We start from the raw sequence: 13,882 nt of genomic DNA, 5'->3' as shown, positions 1-13,882 counted from the left end.
GGATGTTGACCTCATTACTTTGTGCTTCAACCTTTTGGGAGGCTTTTAGCTGGACTCTTGTCCTGGTTCAAATCTCCAATATTTTCTGTTGTTGGCTTAACCATTCTGTATAGTATGGTATGAGGTCCCTCTCTTGGTACTTTTCAAATTACTGATCACTCTTGCCTGGATTGACTGGTTTCTAAGTAAGGTAATTAAAGGGTTCACAGTTGTGAAATTGACAGCTATTTCAATAGTATTTTAATCCCTGAGTTGGAACACAGTGGTTTAAATACCTCTTTTGTTCTTTATCTTCCCTGTATTGGGAGTCTGAGGGCTTTTAAACTATAAGTAGGCTTCTTAGCTTAATCACTGACTCCTGACGAAGAGATAAGCAGAGTAGGGCAGAGATAATCCAGTGGTTATGGAAAGAGACTCTCACAGCCCCCCTGCTAGGCCATTGAGGTACAGATCTCCTCCTGAGTTTCCTGGTTAGTTCTCTGTCCCCTAGTGTCAGCACAGGGCCTACCCCCTGGTGCTCCAGATTCTGAGGTTAGTAGCAAAGGAGACCCACAGTTGCATTTGGTGAGTCCTAGGGGACTCCTCTCCTCCCTTCAGCTGTCCCCTTGTTGTCGAAACAGACTGGAGGTGGTGTCTCAGCTGGTAAGCTGCCAGACTGTTACCAGCCACTTAATCTCTCCCTAGGCTCTGCGCTGTCCGAGAGCCACACGTGTTTCCACTCACCTGTGATTTGGTGGGTTCCTGATGTCGTCCTAGTCCTGTCTTTTTGCGGTCCCAGGTGGTCTCCTTTGGTATTCCTAGTTGACCTGGGAGAGGAGAGGAGAGTAACACAGCTGCTGCTGCTCCGTAGCCCTGCCTGGACCTGTCTTTCTTATTTTCACATGATACCAGGAAGCAAAGCGAGAGGTTCATGCTTGCAGGACATGTGCCCTACTGCTTAGTCATTCTCCTGACCTCTAACACTCAGACTTGGAATTCAGTTCCCAGATTTTTACTTGTAGAGCTCCAAGTAATAGTAAGAAGGTAAAATCTGAGTGAATATATTGATAGAGTCATGGCATTATTAGGTGTTGTGATTTCACTTCCATGTACAACCAACCATGTCTTATGACCAGAACTTTCCTTTGGAGATCATCATGGGTCTGGTTGTAAGTTCTCTCAATTGAATGAGACCTGGTGAATGGGTGGCCGCACAGAGTGTCGTGATACGGGTGACACTGCAGTAAATGGGCTTTGTTTGGTTTTGTTTTTTACTGTGAGATCATTAAAGTTATCACCCTTTAGAGTTGAGGGGAATGAGAACTTGAGATGAAATGTGCCTCTAAACTTTTTCAACAACACCCTAACCTTCTAGAGTGGTGGTCCAATGCTTTCTCTAGTTCTAACTTAGAAGTTCAGAGATTGATGAGGAGTGCCAGTGGATTTTGAAGAAGAAATGTTTGCTAAATGGTAAATATCATTAAACTGGAGGGCAAAAAGACATGTAAAGCTCAGGTCTTAAAATAGTGTAAGCTGTCTATATCACCTAGAATCAAAACAAACTTTTTTTTTTTAGTTTTTATATACAATTCCTGTATGGAATGGGATCCATAGGACATGCCTGGGGATGTCAACACCAAATGTCCTCTTGTGTCCACATGCCCTGGTTGGCCTTTCTCCCATCCTCTGAAGAGCGTGGTTTCTTTTCATGGGCCAAAGGCAAATGAATCCAGAGTATTGTTTTGTTCCCATCTGGCAGAGGTCGTCAAAGTTGCCTTAGGTTTTTTTTTCTGCACAAGTGTTTAGATTTCTCTGCGACAAAAATAGACCCCTGCCTGACAAGTTGCTACAAATCCAAGTGGCAACTCGATCGAGACTGTACCCCCGGAAACATTTGCCTCGGTGGCATTTTCAGACAGATGCTATCAACTGTTTTATCGCGAGAGGTAATCTTTTACACTTTGCCTGTTTGTAGACTGGTGATGTACATTGAGAGAGACAGCAGAAAGACCATTCCAGGCAAGCAGCAGCAAAGCGGCAATGAATACCTGTCCAAGTGCCTAGACCTCCTCGTCCGTCACATTGTGCAGGAGCTGCCGCAGATCCTGGGTAAATTGCTGTCCTGCCCACAGGCCCCTGGCCGCCTCCTCTCTTTCTGAGACTGTGCTTTTGGGCATCGCTCCTTTTCAGTCTTGCCTGTCTGTTACTGCAGGCAAATGCCGTGATAAATTCTTACAAGGGCGTTTCAAGACTTAAAATTGCCTCCTCAGTTTTTATAACTGTGGTGCATTAATGAGATGATTTCACTCGCGGTGAGCAGACCAAAGGTTACATTGAAGTGACTTTCACAATTTTGGAAAACAGAACAAAACAGAAAGAAAAAAAAGAAGGGAAAAGAAAAACATATAAAATACTGATTAAATAATTCAAAGGAAAGAAATTCCCTTTAGGTTAGAGTTGCAGATTATCTATAGTTAAAAGAAATTAAAGATGCATCAGCATTCAATCTGATGTTAAAGAACCTTGAAATTAAAGTTTGAAAATTTTAAAGTAAGAGCTAATAAGGATTTGCAAATGATATATATTAGAGCTTGAAAATTCCATTTTCTATTATCCCAGAAATTTAAATAGTCCAAAGAATACATAGATTTATTTATTTGTTTATTTATTTTGCCTCCAGGGTTATTGCTGGGGCTCAGTGCCTGCACCATGAAGCCACTGCTCCTGGAGGCCATTTTTTCCCCCTTTTGTTGCCCGTGTTGTAGCCTTGTTGTGGTTATTATTGTGGTTGTTGATGTCGCTCGTTGTTGGATAGGATAGAGAGAAATGGAGAGAGGAAGGGAAGACAGAGAGGTGGAGGGAAAGGCAGACACCTGCAGACCTGCTTCACCACCTGTGAAGTGATTCCCCTTCAGGTGGGGAGCCGGGGGCTCAAACTGGGATCCTTATGCCTGTCCTTGCATTTTGTGCCACAGGCACTTAACCTGCTGCGCTACCGCCCGACTCCCTACATAGATTTATTTTAAATTAAATTCCATGCTCTTCCGGCAGATGTAGCTATAAAGAAAAATATTTAGAATTTAACATGTATTCCAACCCATTATCGCAAAATGCATGTAGAGTCAAAAGTTAATAGTATTAAAGCAAGAAAGCAACTTCGTGAATGAAAGGTTTTGCTTTCTTAGCAATACTCTGAGGAGTTTTTTTTTACCCATAAGTGACTGACAAAGAGCATTCATTTCATATATATTTATATTCCCCCATTCTCCAGATGCCAGCACTACAAATCCACTGTTCCTGGTGGCTACTGTTTGCTTTTTTTTTTTTCTATTCTATTCTATTGTATTCACTAGGACAGAGCAATTGAGAGGGGATAGGGAGGTCAAGAGGGAGAGAGGACAAGAGACACCTACTGATCTGCTTCACTGCTCAGGAAGTGGCCTGCTGTAGGTGGGGAGCAGGGGCTTGAAGCTGGGTCCTTGTGCTTGGTACTGTGTGCACTTAATTAGCTGTGCCACTGCCAGCCCCCACTTTATAAAAATCTTTACCCTGAAGGTCAAGATCTAGTCAATTACTAGTTGAGTTTCTTGTTGCCAGACTTGTGCTGTTTTAGTATATAGTGATACAATTCTGGTGTTCATAAAATAAATTTTATTTTTAACTGGACTTATCCAACAAGAAGCTTTAGGACTTGATTTCTCTTTACTTTTATCCTACTTTATATCTCAAAAGTTTGTTTTCTATTTATGTTCACATAATTGTTTTTGGTATCACTGATGCTTTACCACTCCACGATGACTTTCTTTATATATATATAAAGAGAGAGACTTTCTTTATATATATATATATATAGAGAGAGACTTTCTTTATATATATATATAAAGAGAGAGAGAGGAGAGAGAGAGACTTTATATATATATATAAAGAGAGAGAGAGAGACTTTATATATATATAAAGAGAGAGAGAGAGAGAGAGAAGGATATGGATAGACAGAGAGATGGATGGATAGAGGAAGTAGCACTGAGGCTCCTTCCCTGCAGTAGGGGCCAGGCTTGAACCTGGATCACACACATGGCAAAGCAGCACAGTACCCAGGTGAGGAATTTTGCTTGCCCAAGTGAAAAGTCACATTTCCTTTTAAAGATGTTATTTCTATTTTTGATAAAGGGTGAGAGACACCCACAGCACTGCTCCACCACTTGTAAAGCTTCCTCCCTGCAGGTGGGGAGCAGGGACTTGAACCCAGGTCCTCATGCTTGGTAACATGCTCTGCAAGGTGTTCCACCACCCCACCCTATTCCCATAACTTTTTAGTGACATTTCCTGTGAAAATAAAAGTGATGTGGTGGTCTGGGAGGTGGTGCAGTGGATAAAGCCCTGGACTCTCAAACATGAGGTCCTAAGTTTGGCCCCAGGCAACACATGTACCAGAGTGATTGATGTCTGGTTGTCTCCCTCTCTCTCATCCTATCCCTCTCATAAATAAGTAAATAAATAAGTAAATAAATAAATGTGATGTGTTTGTGGTTGAAATTTGAATAGTGCCCTGTCCAAAAAAGGCAGCAGAGCAGAAATCGCCACTCCTCCAGAACCATATATAAAGCCCATTTAAAATTCCTAGGTGAGAGTTCATCTTTTCTGTGACCTCCCAAAGGTAAAATTTTGTTATGATTTCAGTAGTTGTGAATAGGGGAGTTGGGCCGTAGTGCAGTGGGTTAAGTGCACATGGTGCAAAGCTCAAGGACCACCGGTTCAAGGATCCTGGTTTGAGTCCCCAGCTCCCCACCTGTAGGGTAATCGCTTCACAGGTGGTGAAGCAGGTCTGTCTTACCTTTCTCTCCCCCTCTCTGTCTTCCCCTCCTCTCTCCATTTCTCTCTGTCATATCCAACAACGACAACAACAATAACTACAACAACAACTACAAAAAAAGAGGGCCATCAATAGTTGTGAATAGAATGACACACCTTCTATTTACTTTGGAGATTAACTATGGCAGAACTCCTATTAGTATCTAGGGGATGGCTGATGATTCCTGTATTTTTGTGACCTCACGGTATGTTCTGGGATGTGTTTTCCAGGTGACATTCTGAATGCCTTGAATAATGTTTCTGGCCGCAAACACCCATCAACAGTGCAAGTGAAGCAGCTCAGGTCGTGTCTGCCCCTGATGCCCGTGCTGCTTTACTTGGTAACTTCTCAGGTACTGTCTTACTCGGCAGAGTTATAGCTCAGTGCCTTTTGTAAACTGGAGCTGACACGTGTCAACTCAGACAAAACATTTTGATTTATTTATTTTTTATTTGATTGTACTATGACTTTCAGGATCTAATTTGTGGAAACTCTCATTACATAGGTATTCCGACCTCAAGTTGTAACAGAAGAGTTCCTTTTCAGTTATGGGACTATTCTTGTAAGTAGTTCTGAATTTTTCACCCTTCTAGCAAAAAAAAAAAAAAAAAAAAAAAAAAAAAGTGACCGTGTCTACTGCTTGTGGAATTTGGTGTCAGAATGAGGTAATTTAAAAATCTTAGTGGTATTTGTCTCTAGGGAAGTGACCTTTTTATAGTTTTATCTGTTGACTCTAATAAAATTTGACATTTGGAGAAAAATACATTCTCTCCTGATAATCTGTTTTGCTCAGAGACAGCCCCAAGTAGGGTAAATAAGGCCATAGAACACTTTCATAGATTTTGGTATTAAACGTCCTGAAAAAATTTAATAAAACTGGTAAAGACGAAATGCTAGGAATATATTATCGTTTATTTTGGTTTATGCTGTATGTGTGCTTCTTTTTTTATGGTGACATTTCTTTAAGTTAAGCTCACTTTATCATTTTCTTTAACTTTGATGAGATGGGTAGCAGCACAAGGCAAATCATTGTGCTCTTTTTTACTTCCATTTTTGCTTACAAAAAAGAATCATTTTATTCCAGTTATGTGTTGTGAGTTATGTTATCTCTTTCCCTGGCCTGAAACAGTCACAGTATATGTTGTTGATAAAATAAAGAGCTATTCCAAGAGAAACTTTGATACTTATAATAAACATTGAATTTGGGTTCTCAAAATGCCTTTTAGGTGTCCAGTGAAAATGAAGTAAACATTTCAATTTCATTGTTAGTGTGGAATAAAAATGTGAATGCATTCACTAGTGAAAATACAGTTTTTTTTTTTTTTCTTTTCCAGGATTGATCATTTAGTAAAAGCCCTGGTGGCCTGAAATATGAATGTTGAGTCGAGGCCATTGACTCGCAGGGAGTAAGCGGTGCCTTCAGGCAGTACCATAGCAATATATTTAAAAGAATTTTAATTTATAAAATGGAATCATTGACTAGACCATAGGATAAGAGGGGTTCAATTCCACACAGTTCCCACCACCAGAACTCCCTATTCCCCATGGCCCCCCCACCCCCAGAAGCCTTCCTATTCTGTTCTTTATCCCTCTGGGACTATGGACCAAGCTCATTATGGGGTGTAGAAGGTGGAAGCTCTGGCTTCTGTAATTGCTTCCCTGCTGAACATGGGTGTTGCCAGGTCGAGCCATATTCATCTGGGAAAACAATATAGGAGAATTATGTGGTAAATACCATAGATTTTTGTTTTGTTTTTCTCATTGCTAAGGCTTCACCTCTCTGGACTTTTTTTCCCCCTGAATACAGAGAGACAGATAAAGAAAGACATCACAGCATCTAAAATGTCTCTAGTGTGCTAGGAGCTGGGTTCAACCCTGGGATGCACAGGTAACACAGCTGCACTGTTCAGGTGAGCTGTCTTGCTGGCCATAATGTTATTGCTGCTGTTGTTAGGACAGAGAGATGTTGCTGTTGTTGGATAGGACAGAGAGAAGTCGAGAGAGGAGGGGAAGACAGAGGGGGGGAGAGAAAGATAGATACCTGCAGACCTGCTTCACCACCTCTGAAGCGACTCCCCTGCAGGTGGGGAGCTGGGGACTCGAATAGGTATCCTTATGCTGGTCCTTGCGCTTTGCGCCATGTGCGCTTAACTCACTGTGCTAACTACCTCGCCCCCCACCCCTGCCCTTAGCACTTTCTGTTCAGCCTCATGCCTTCTTGCCACCCAGCTGCTTCCTTTGTCTTTATCCTAAGCTCAGAGTCCTGTGTTTAGTAACCACCACTGCCTTCCAGTTCTTATAACACCCTTTCCTGTCTTCTTTACCACTGCCCTTCTCTGTGTCAAGCCCTCTATTCTCTGTCCTATGCCATTAGGCTGCAAGACATGGCTAGAAAATAACTGACTCCATTTTGAATTCAAGTCTTTGTAGACTGGTTCATCTAGTTCATTTTCTTATTAGTTTAATATTTTATTTATTCCCTTTTTTGCCCTTGTTGTTCTATTGTTGCAGTTATTATTGTTATTTTATTGTTGTTGTCGTTGTTGGATAGGACAGAGAGAAATGGAGAGAGGAGAGGAAGGCAGAGAGAGATAGACACCAGCAGACCTGCTTCACCGCCTATGAAACGACTCCCCTGCAGGTGGGGAGCTGGGGGCTCCAATCGGTATCCCCTTGGTGGTCCTTGCGCTTTGCGCCACGTGTGCTTAACCCACTGTGCTACCGCCCAACTCCCAAGCACATTTTTTTTTAATCTTTACCTTAACCTTTACCTGGTGCAAGGATTTCAGCTCAAAGTCCCTAATCCCCACCTGCAGGAGGGAAGCCTCATGAGCAGTGAAGCAGTGCTGTAGGTGTCTCTCTTTCTCTCTCTTCTCTGTCCCCATCTGCCCCACTCAATTTCTCTCTGTCCTATCAAAGAAAAAAGAAAGGAAGAAAAAAATGGGGGGAGGGAACGGTTGCTGGGAGTGGCGGGTTCATCAAGCAGACACCAAGCCCCAGTGATAACACTGGTGGCAGTTATAAATAAGTAAATAAATAAATAAAATATAGAATATCACAGTGAGATTTAAAGACAGTAAAATTGGGTGGGAGAGATAGCATTCTGGTCATATGAAAAGACTAATGCCTAAGGCACCAAAGGTACTAGGTTCAACCGTTCATGTCACCGGAAGCCAGAACTGAGCAGTGCTCAGGTTAACATAATGATTGAATAAGTAAATGATAAGTACTCTCCTCCCATTCATTTTGCTCACACACCTGTCTATGGATATGGACTTGGGCATAGGTATGGGTCATGCAGCTGTGGCTGTACTGCAGGTCTGTTGATTCTAGTTTCATTTTTTTGTATAGTATCATAACGGTCTTTTCCATATCTTAGAAAAACCTCTTACATCTTAGTGATTACATACTATGCCATTACTGTGAACTATATGCAGTGTGTTATCATTTTCAGTAGAATTAAAAATAAGACCCAAATAAGCCATATGCAATATGTGTGTGTGTGTGTGTATATTATTACCACAATGCCACAAAACGTGTTTATAACACTGGCTCCCTTGGAAGGAATGATGGCAGTGGGTGTAGAGAAGCCCATGCAAAGAACTGGGAATGTCAGTTTTTTTTTTAATATTTTTAAAAAATATTTATTTGTTTGCTGGATAGACAGTCAGAAATTGAGAGGGAAGGGGGTGATAGAGAGAAACCTGCAGCACTGCTTCACTCCTTGTGAAGCTTTCCCCCTGCAGGTGGGGGCCAGGGGCTCAAACCTGGGTCCTTGCGCACTGTAACATGTGCTCAGCCAGGTGCGCCACCACCTGGCCCCTACGTGCCAGTTCTTCAACTCGAATGGCTGGTTCACTGTCAAGTCCGCAGGACCCCCACATGCCATCTGCGCATGCTGCGTATGCATCTTAGACACTCAATCTCCTAAGAAAGGCGTGGGGGGAGCTCTTTCCACTCTAGAAGGTTCTATTTTATATTTTTAGAGAATATATGTGTATTATTTTTTTTGTGAAGAACTTCCTTGCAGTTTTCCTGTGCACCTCTTTAAGATGAGTGTTCTGACTGGTGTGTCCAGTTGAGTGCATATGTTACAAGCCACAAGGACCCAGGTTCAAGGCCCAGCCCCCACTTGCAGGGAGTGGGGAGGGGAGAAGCTTCATGAGGAGTGAAGCAGAGCTGCAGGTGTGTCTGTCTCCCCCTCTCTACGTCTTCCTCCCCTCTCAGTTTCTCTCTATCTCTATTCAATAAATGAAAAATTCAATAAACAAATTGATAAAATAGTAAACAGCAAAACAAAAAAGAGTGTTCTCCCTATGGTAGCAGTGACAATGACTGTTTTTTTCCAGTTACACTCAGGGCACCTCTTGTGTCTGGAGCACTTGGCTGGGGGGCCAGGAGCTCACAGCTGAGTACCTCAAGTCTGCCTCCAGAGCAGGTGGGGGCGAGGGGGCTCTCGCTCAGGGAGGCAGGTAGACTTGGGTTAAGAAATATCCTAGGGAGTAGGGTGGTAGCTCAGAGGGTTAAGCACACGTGTCATCAAGCGCAAGGCCGGCATAAGGATCCCGGTTCGAGCCCCCGGCTCCCCCCAACCTGCAGGGGAATCACTTCGCAAGCGGTGAAGCAGGTCTGCAGGTATCTGTCTTTCTCTCCCCCTCTCTGTCTTCCCTCCTTTCTCCATTTCTCTCTATCCTGTCCAGCAATGACCACATCAATAACTACAACAATAAATAAATAAATAAATAAAATCAAGGGCAACAACAACAAAAAAGGAATAAATAAATAAATATTAAAAAAAAAAAAGAAATATCCTAAATAGGATGGTGGTGAAAACCGAAAACCGAGGGCATGGAATAGTCTTCTGTGTCTTGGTACAGATTTTGCTCGGGTTGACTAAAATTTCGTCTTGCTTTGAGGTGATTATTTCACGTGGCCAGGTGCATACTGTCTGACCTTCTCAGTAGTGAGTGCCTGTGGCTGTGGCGTGTGACCACAAATGCTTGTGCACCACCAAATGGACTATCCTCTCTCTTGGAGGCTGAGCTTCCTGTGCTTGTTGCTGTGGAATTTCTCAGTAGTTCAGTGTGAGATCTCACGGATCGTCATCTCATGATTTAAAATGACTGTGATTTTTAATGTACATATACTATTTCATGTGATCATGTTTTAAAACTATGGTTATAGTTCAATACTCGCACAGTGTTTAGTACCATCTGTGAGTTATTTCAGTGTCTACAGTCTTGGCCAAAATATGCTTCATTTTATAGTTATTTTGGAATGTCAACTTACTACAATATCTTATTGCGTTTTCTCTCTTTTTTTTCTTTTTCTCTAACAGAGTCATATTAAATTGATAGATTCAGGAGAAACTAACATAGATGGAGCTATAGGTGAGTAGAACATGGGGGCATTCTGTATCTTTATTTGAGGTACTTTGATACTGTGACTTTGAATGTCTGAGTCAGCTCCTCTAATTATCTGCATTCCTAGGACTGATGGCTTCAGAAGACTTCATCAAGATTACATTGTCAGCCTTTGAAGCTATAATTCAGTATCCAACTTTACTGAAAGACTATTGCTCCACGGTCAGTTCTGGAAACTTTTGAAAAAGCTGCTTTTTTCTCTGCTTGGTAATTTGTGTATATAAGCCTAGTTTATTTATGTTTAATCCATTTATGTTCCTCACATGATTAGGCCATTCAGAAAAGTTAGTTGCCTTTCTGCTCATTTATTTACGTAAATTTTCTTTTTCCTTTCTTTCTCCCCCCCCCCCAAATTGCTAGGGCTTGGTGCTATGAATCCCCACTGCTTCTGGCAACTTTTTCTCTTTTTTGTTTCTCGATAGGACAGAGAGAAATTGAGAGAGAGGAGGGGAAGGTAGAGAGGGGGAGAGAAAGACAGACACCTGCAGACCTGCTACACCACTTGCAAAACAACCGCCCTGAAGGTGGGGAGCTGGGGTCTCGAATCGGGATCCTTATGCCGGGCCTGTGCTGGTAGTTATGTGTACTTAACCTGCCTCCCTCTTCTGCTCTTCCCCATTTTTCTGTTGTAAAGTATACGATCTAAAGAGATGTGTTAAGGTATGTGCTGTTTAACACACAGCAGTAAAGCAAAAACTTGAGGATTCACCACCACTCAGTTTGAAAAGCAGAGCCGTGCCACAGACTCTGATCTACTCTACTACAGGTCCCTTCATCCTGGAGAGAGGAGCACAGTCCTGATTCCCATAATAATTTTCCCCACAACCCACTCCCAACGTAGGTTTCTTGGAAGACCTGTATCTATAACCCTAAACAGTATGAATTGGTTTTGACTGCTTTTGTACTTTGTTTTTTTTTTTTGAAAATTTTAAAAAATATTTATTTATTCCCTTTTGTTGCCCTTGTTGTTTTGTTGTTGTAGTTATTGCTGTTGTTATTGTTATTGATGTCGTTGTTGTTGGACAGGACAGAGAGAAATGGAGAGAGGAGGGGAAGACAGAGAGGGGGAGAGAAAGACAGACACCTGCAGACCTGCTTCACCGCCTGTGAAGTGACTCCCCTGCAGGTGGGGAGCCGGGGGCTCGAACCAGGATCCTTACACTGGTTCTTGTGCTTTGTGCCACCTGCGCTTAATTCGCTGCTTCACCGCCCGACCCCCTGTTCTACTGTTCTATTATAGAATACCTTATTGTAAAAAAAACCCCATGGTTCATAGCGTATTTCACAATTAGCATAATCACTGTTTACACTTGATAAAAACGAGATTGTTGTTAGTTTTGGGCCCACCAACCCTGCCACGGAGATTTTGGTGAGTGTATTTTGCTTTGTGTGTATGTAGCTCATTTCTCGAGTATAAACTTAGGAATGAACGGCCTTCATGGTTATAGGATGGATGCCAGCTGTTTCCCTAAAGACTGCCACAGTGTCTTTCCAAAGAGGTGTTGCTGTTTCTGTTCACTCCTGAACCCCTAGTTCTTCAGACTCTGTCCCATTAGACTTTTAAATGCATGGGTAACTAATGAAATTTCACCAAAGTTTTAAATTGTATGATCATGCCTATTGGTGATGTTGAGTAGTTTTCTGATAATTGTTGGCTGGTTGGGGATGTTTTCATCAAGTGCGCACTCAAGCGTTTCTCTTAATTCAGTCTGGGGTCTTTTAAATATCTTGGAACACAGAGGTGGTGGCTTTTCTTTTCTCTTTCTTTCTTTCTTTCTTTCTTTCTTTCTTTCTTGGTATCTTTGTACTCTAAAATATCTCTTTAATTTGTGCTATTAGTTGTTACTCCTTTTTCTTCTTTGTTATTTTATTTTTATCATGATAGAGACAGAAATAGGGTGACAGGAGATAGTGTGTGTGTATGTGCATGAGAGAGAGAGAGAGAGGGAGGCAGGGAGAGAGAGGGGGAGAGAGAGAGAAAGAGAGGGAGGCAGGGAGAGAGAGGGGGAGAGAGAGAGAGAAAGAGAGGGAGGCAGGGAGAGGGGGGAGAGAGAGAGAGAAAGAGAGGGAGGCAGGGAGAGAGAGGGGGAGAGAGAGAGAGAAAGAGAGGGAGGCAGGGAGAGAGGGGGGAGAGAGAGAGAGAAAGAGAGGGAGGCAGGGAGAGGGGGGGGAGAGAGAGAAAGAGAGGGAGGCAGGGAGAGAGAGAGAGGGAGGGGGAGAGAGAGAGAGAGAGAGAGAGGGAGGGGTCTGCAGCATGCTCATTCACCCATGAAGCTTCCCCTGCAGGTGGGAATTGGGGACTCAAGCCAGGTCCTTGTGCATCGTAACTCGTGCTTTTTCTTTTTGTGCCACTGGCCATCCCCTTACTCCATATTTTAAAAGCAATCTAACCAGAAGTTTGTTCGTTGAACTGTCCAGTTCTGCTTATCTCTTTTACTGTGTACATGTTTTTTTTTTTTCTTGTGCAGACTCCATTACTTACTTCTATCTACTGAAGGGTTTGGGGTGCTTATCAGTACAAAGGTATTTGTGAGGTTCCGACGACGTCCAGAGTGAAAAGTCTGTAGCTAGGTAGCTTTTTCTCAGGCAGGGTTGTGGCCAGTGGGAGCACCCAGCTTCTGGTCGTAATACCCTCTCGCACTTCTCTGCGGGAAGGGGCTTGATATGAGCCCATAAGCTCCAGCCTTGAGTTGTACAATACACAGATCCCCTGTGTGCAGGAGCTCGTGTGGCAGCTTTGCCTTCTGTGGCTCAAGACAGCGGACAAGACAGTGGCCCCACAGGCTTGGCTCTTGTGAGGTGGAGAGGAACTTGGTGTTGATTTTGGTGATGTAGATGTTGAGAGGTTGTTTATAAATTCTGTGGGAGATCCTAGAACATGTAAATAATGGTGAGCAGATTATCTCATACCACAGGACCTAAGAACATTTGTTCTCTACTACCTCCAATGATGCAGTCTCTTCATATTAGCAAGGAGATCTAGTGCCAAAGGGCAAAGGTTTTGGACAAATTCTCTGTCACATACTGTGTCAGATTTTGGTGTCAGAGTTTCTGTACTGTGACTTGGTAAAGAGGGACTTAAGTTTTTTTTGTCTTCTTATTCTTTTTGTGATGTTAGGTTGTTTCCATGTGACATTGGGCCACCACACTGTCTTAATGTGACTTCTCAGAAATAAAAATTGAGCTCATAATGCTCAAATCACAAGTTTTTTGTTCGTTTGTTTATCAGAGCACTGCTCAACTCCAGCTTGTAGTGGGTCTGGGGACTGAACCTAGGACCTTGGAGCCCTAGGCATGAAAGTCATTTCTGTAACCATTATACCATCTCCCTGCCTCTCTCCCCAAATATATTTAAACTTAAAGACATTTTGCAACATGAGTATTAACATGTAGTATTAACTCATTCTTTGTGTTGATATGATACAGGGTTTTAGAATTTTCAGTTTTTAGGAGAACTTAACCACAATTATAGGTACAAAAAAAAAAAAAGAAAAAGAAATCAGTAAGTATTAAGGAAAGAAGATGAGAAAGTGGATACTGTTGGTATATTTCACCAAAGTAAAAGACTCTGGGATGGGGGAGGGTTCAGTTCCTGGAACATGATGGCAGAGGACCTAGAAGGGGTTGTATT

At 42.5% G+C, this 13,882-nt stretch overlaps 1 protein-coding gene across 5 annotated transcripts in view; it reads left to right on the top strand.

Moving 5' to 3' along the window:
* Positions 1 to 13,882, top strand: part of ULK4 (unc-51 like kinase 4) — a 511,677-nt gene that overhangs the window by 148,089 nt on the left and 349,706 nt on the right. For all 5 annotated transcript variants that reach the window (XM_060180360.1, XM_007517784.3, XM_060180362.1 and 2 more), the window contains 5 exons: positions 1,955 to 2,088; positions 5,059 to 5,180; positions 5,334 to 5,390; positions 10,167 to 10,218; positions 10,319 to 10,413. In XM_060180360.1, the coding sequence (XP_060036343.1) occupies positions 1,955 to 2,088; positions 5,059 to 5,180; positions 5,334 to 5,390; positions 10,167 to 10,218; positions 10,319 to 10,413 (460 nt within the window). The remainder of the gene's footprint in view (positions 1 to 1,954; positions 2,089 to 5,058; positions 5,181 to 5,333; positions 5,391 to 10,166; positions 10,219 to 10,318; positions 10,414 to 13,882) is intronic.

The sequence above is a fragment of the Erinaceus europaeus genome, chromosome 21, assembly GCF_950295315.1.
Source record: "Erinaceus europaeus chromosome 21, mEriEur2.1, whole genome shotgun sequence".
Lineage (NCBI taxonomy): Eukaryota > Metazoa > Chordata > Mammalia > Eulipotyphla > Erinaceidae > Erinaceus > Erinaceus europaeus.
The sequence above is the reverse complement of the archived record's forward strand: the minus strand, read 5'-3'. Positions and strand labels throughout refer to the sequence as shown.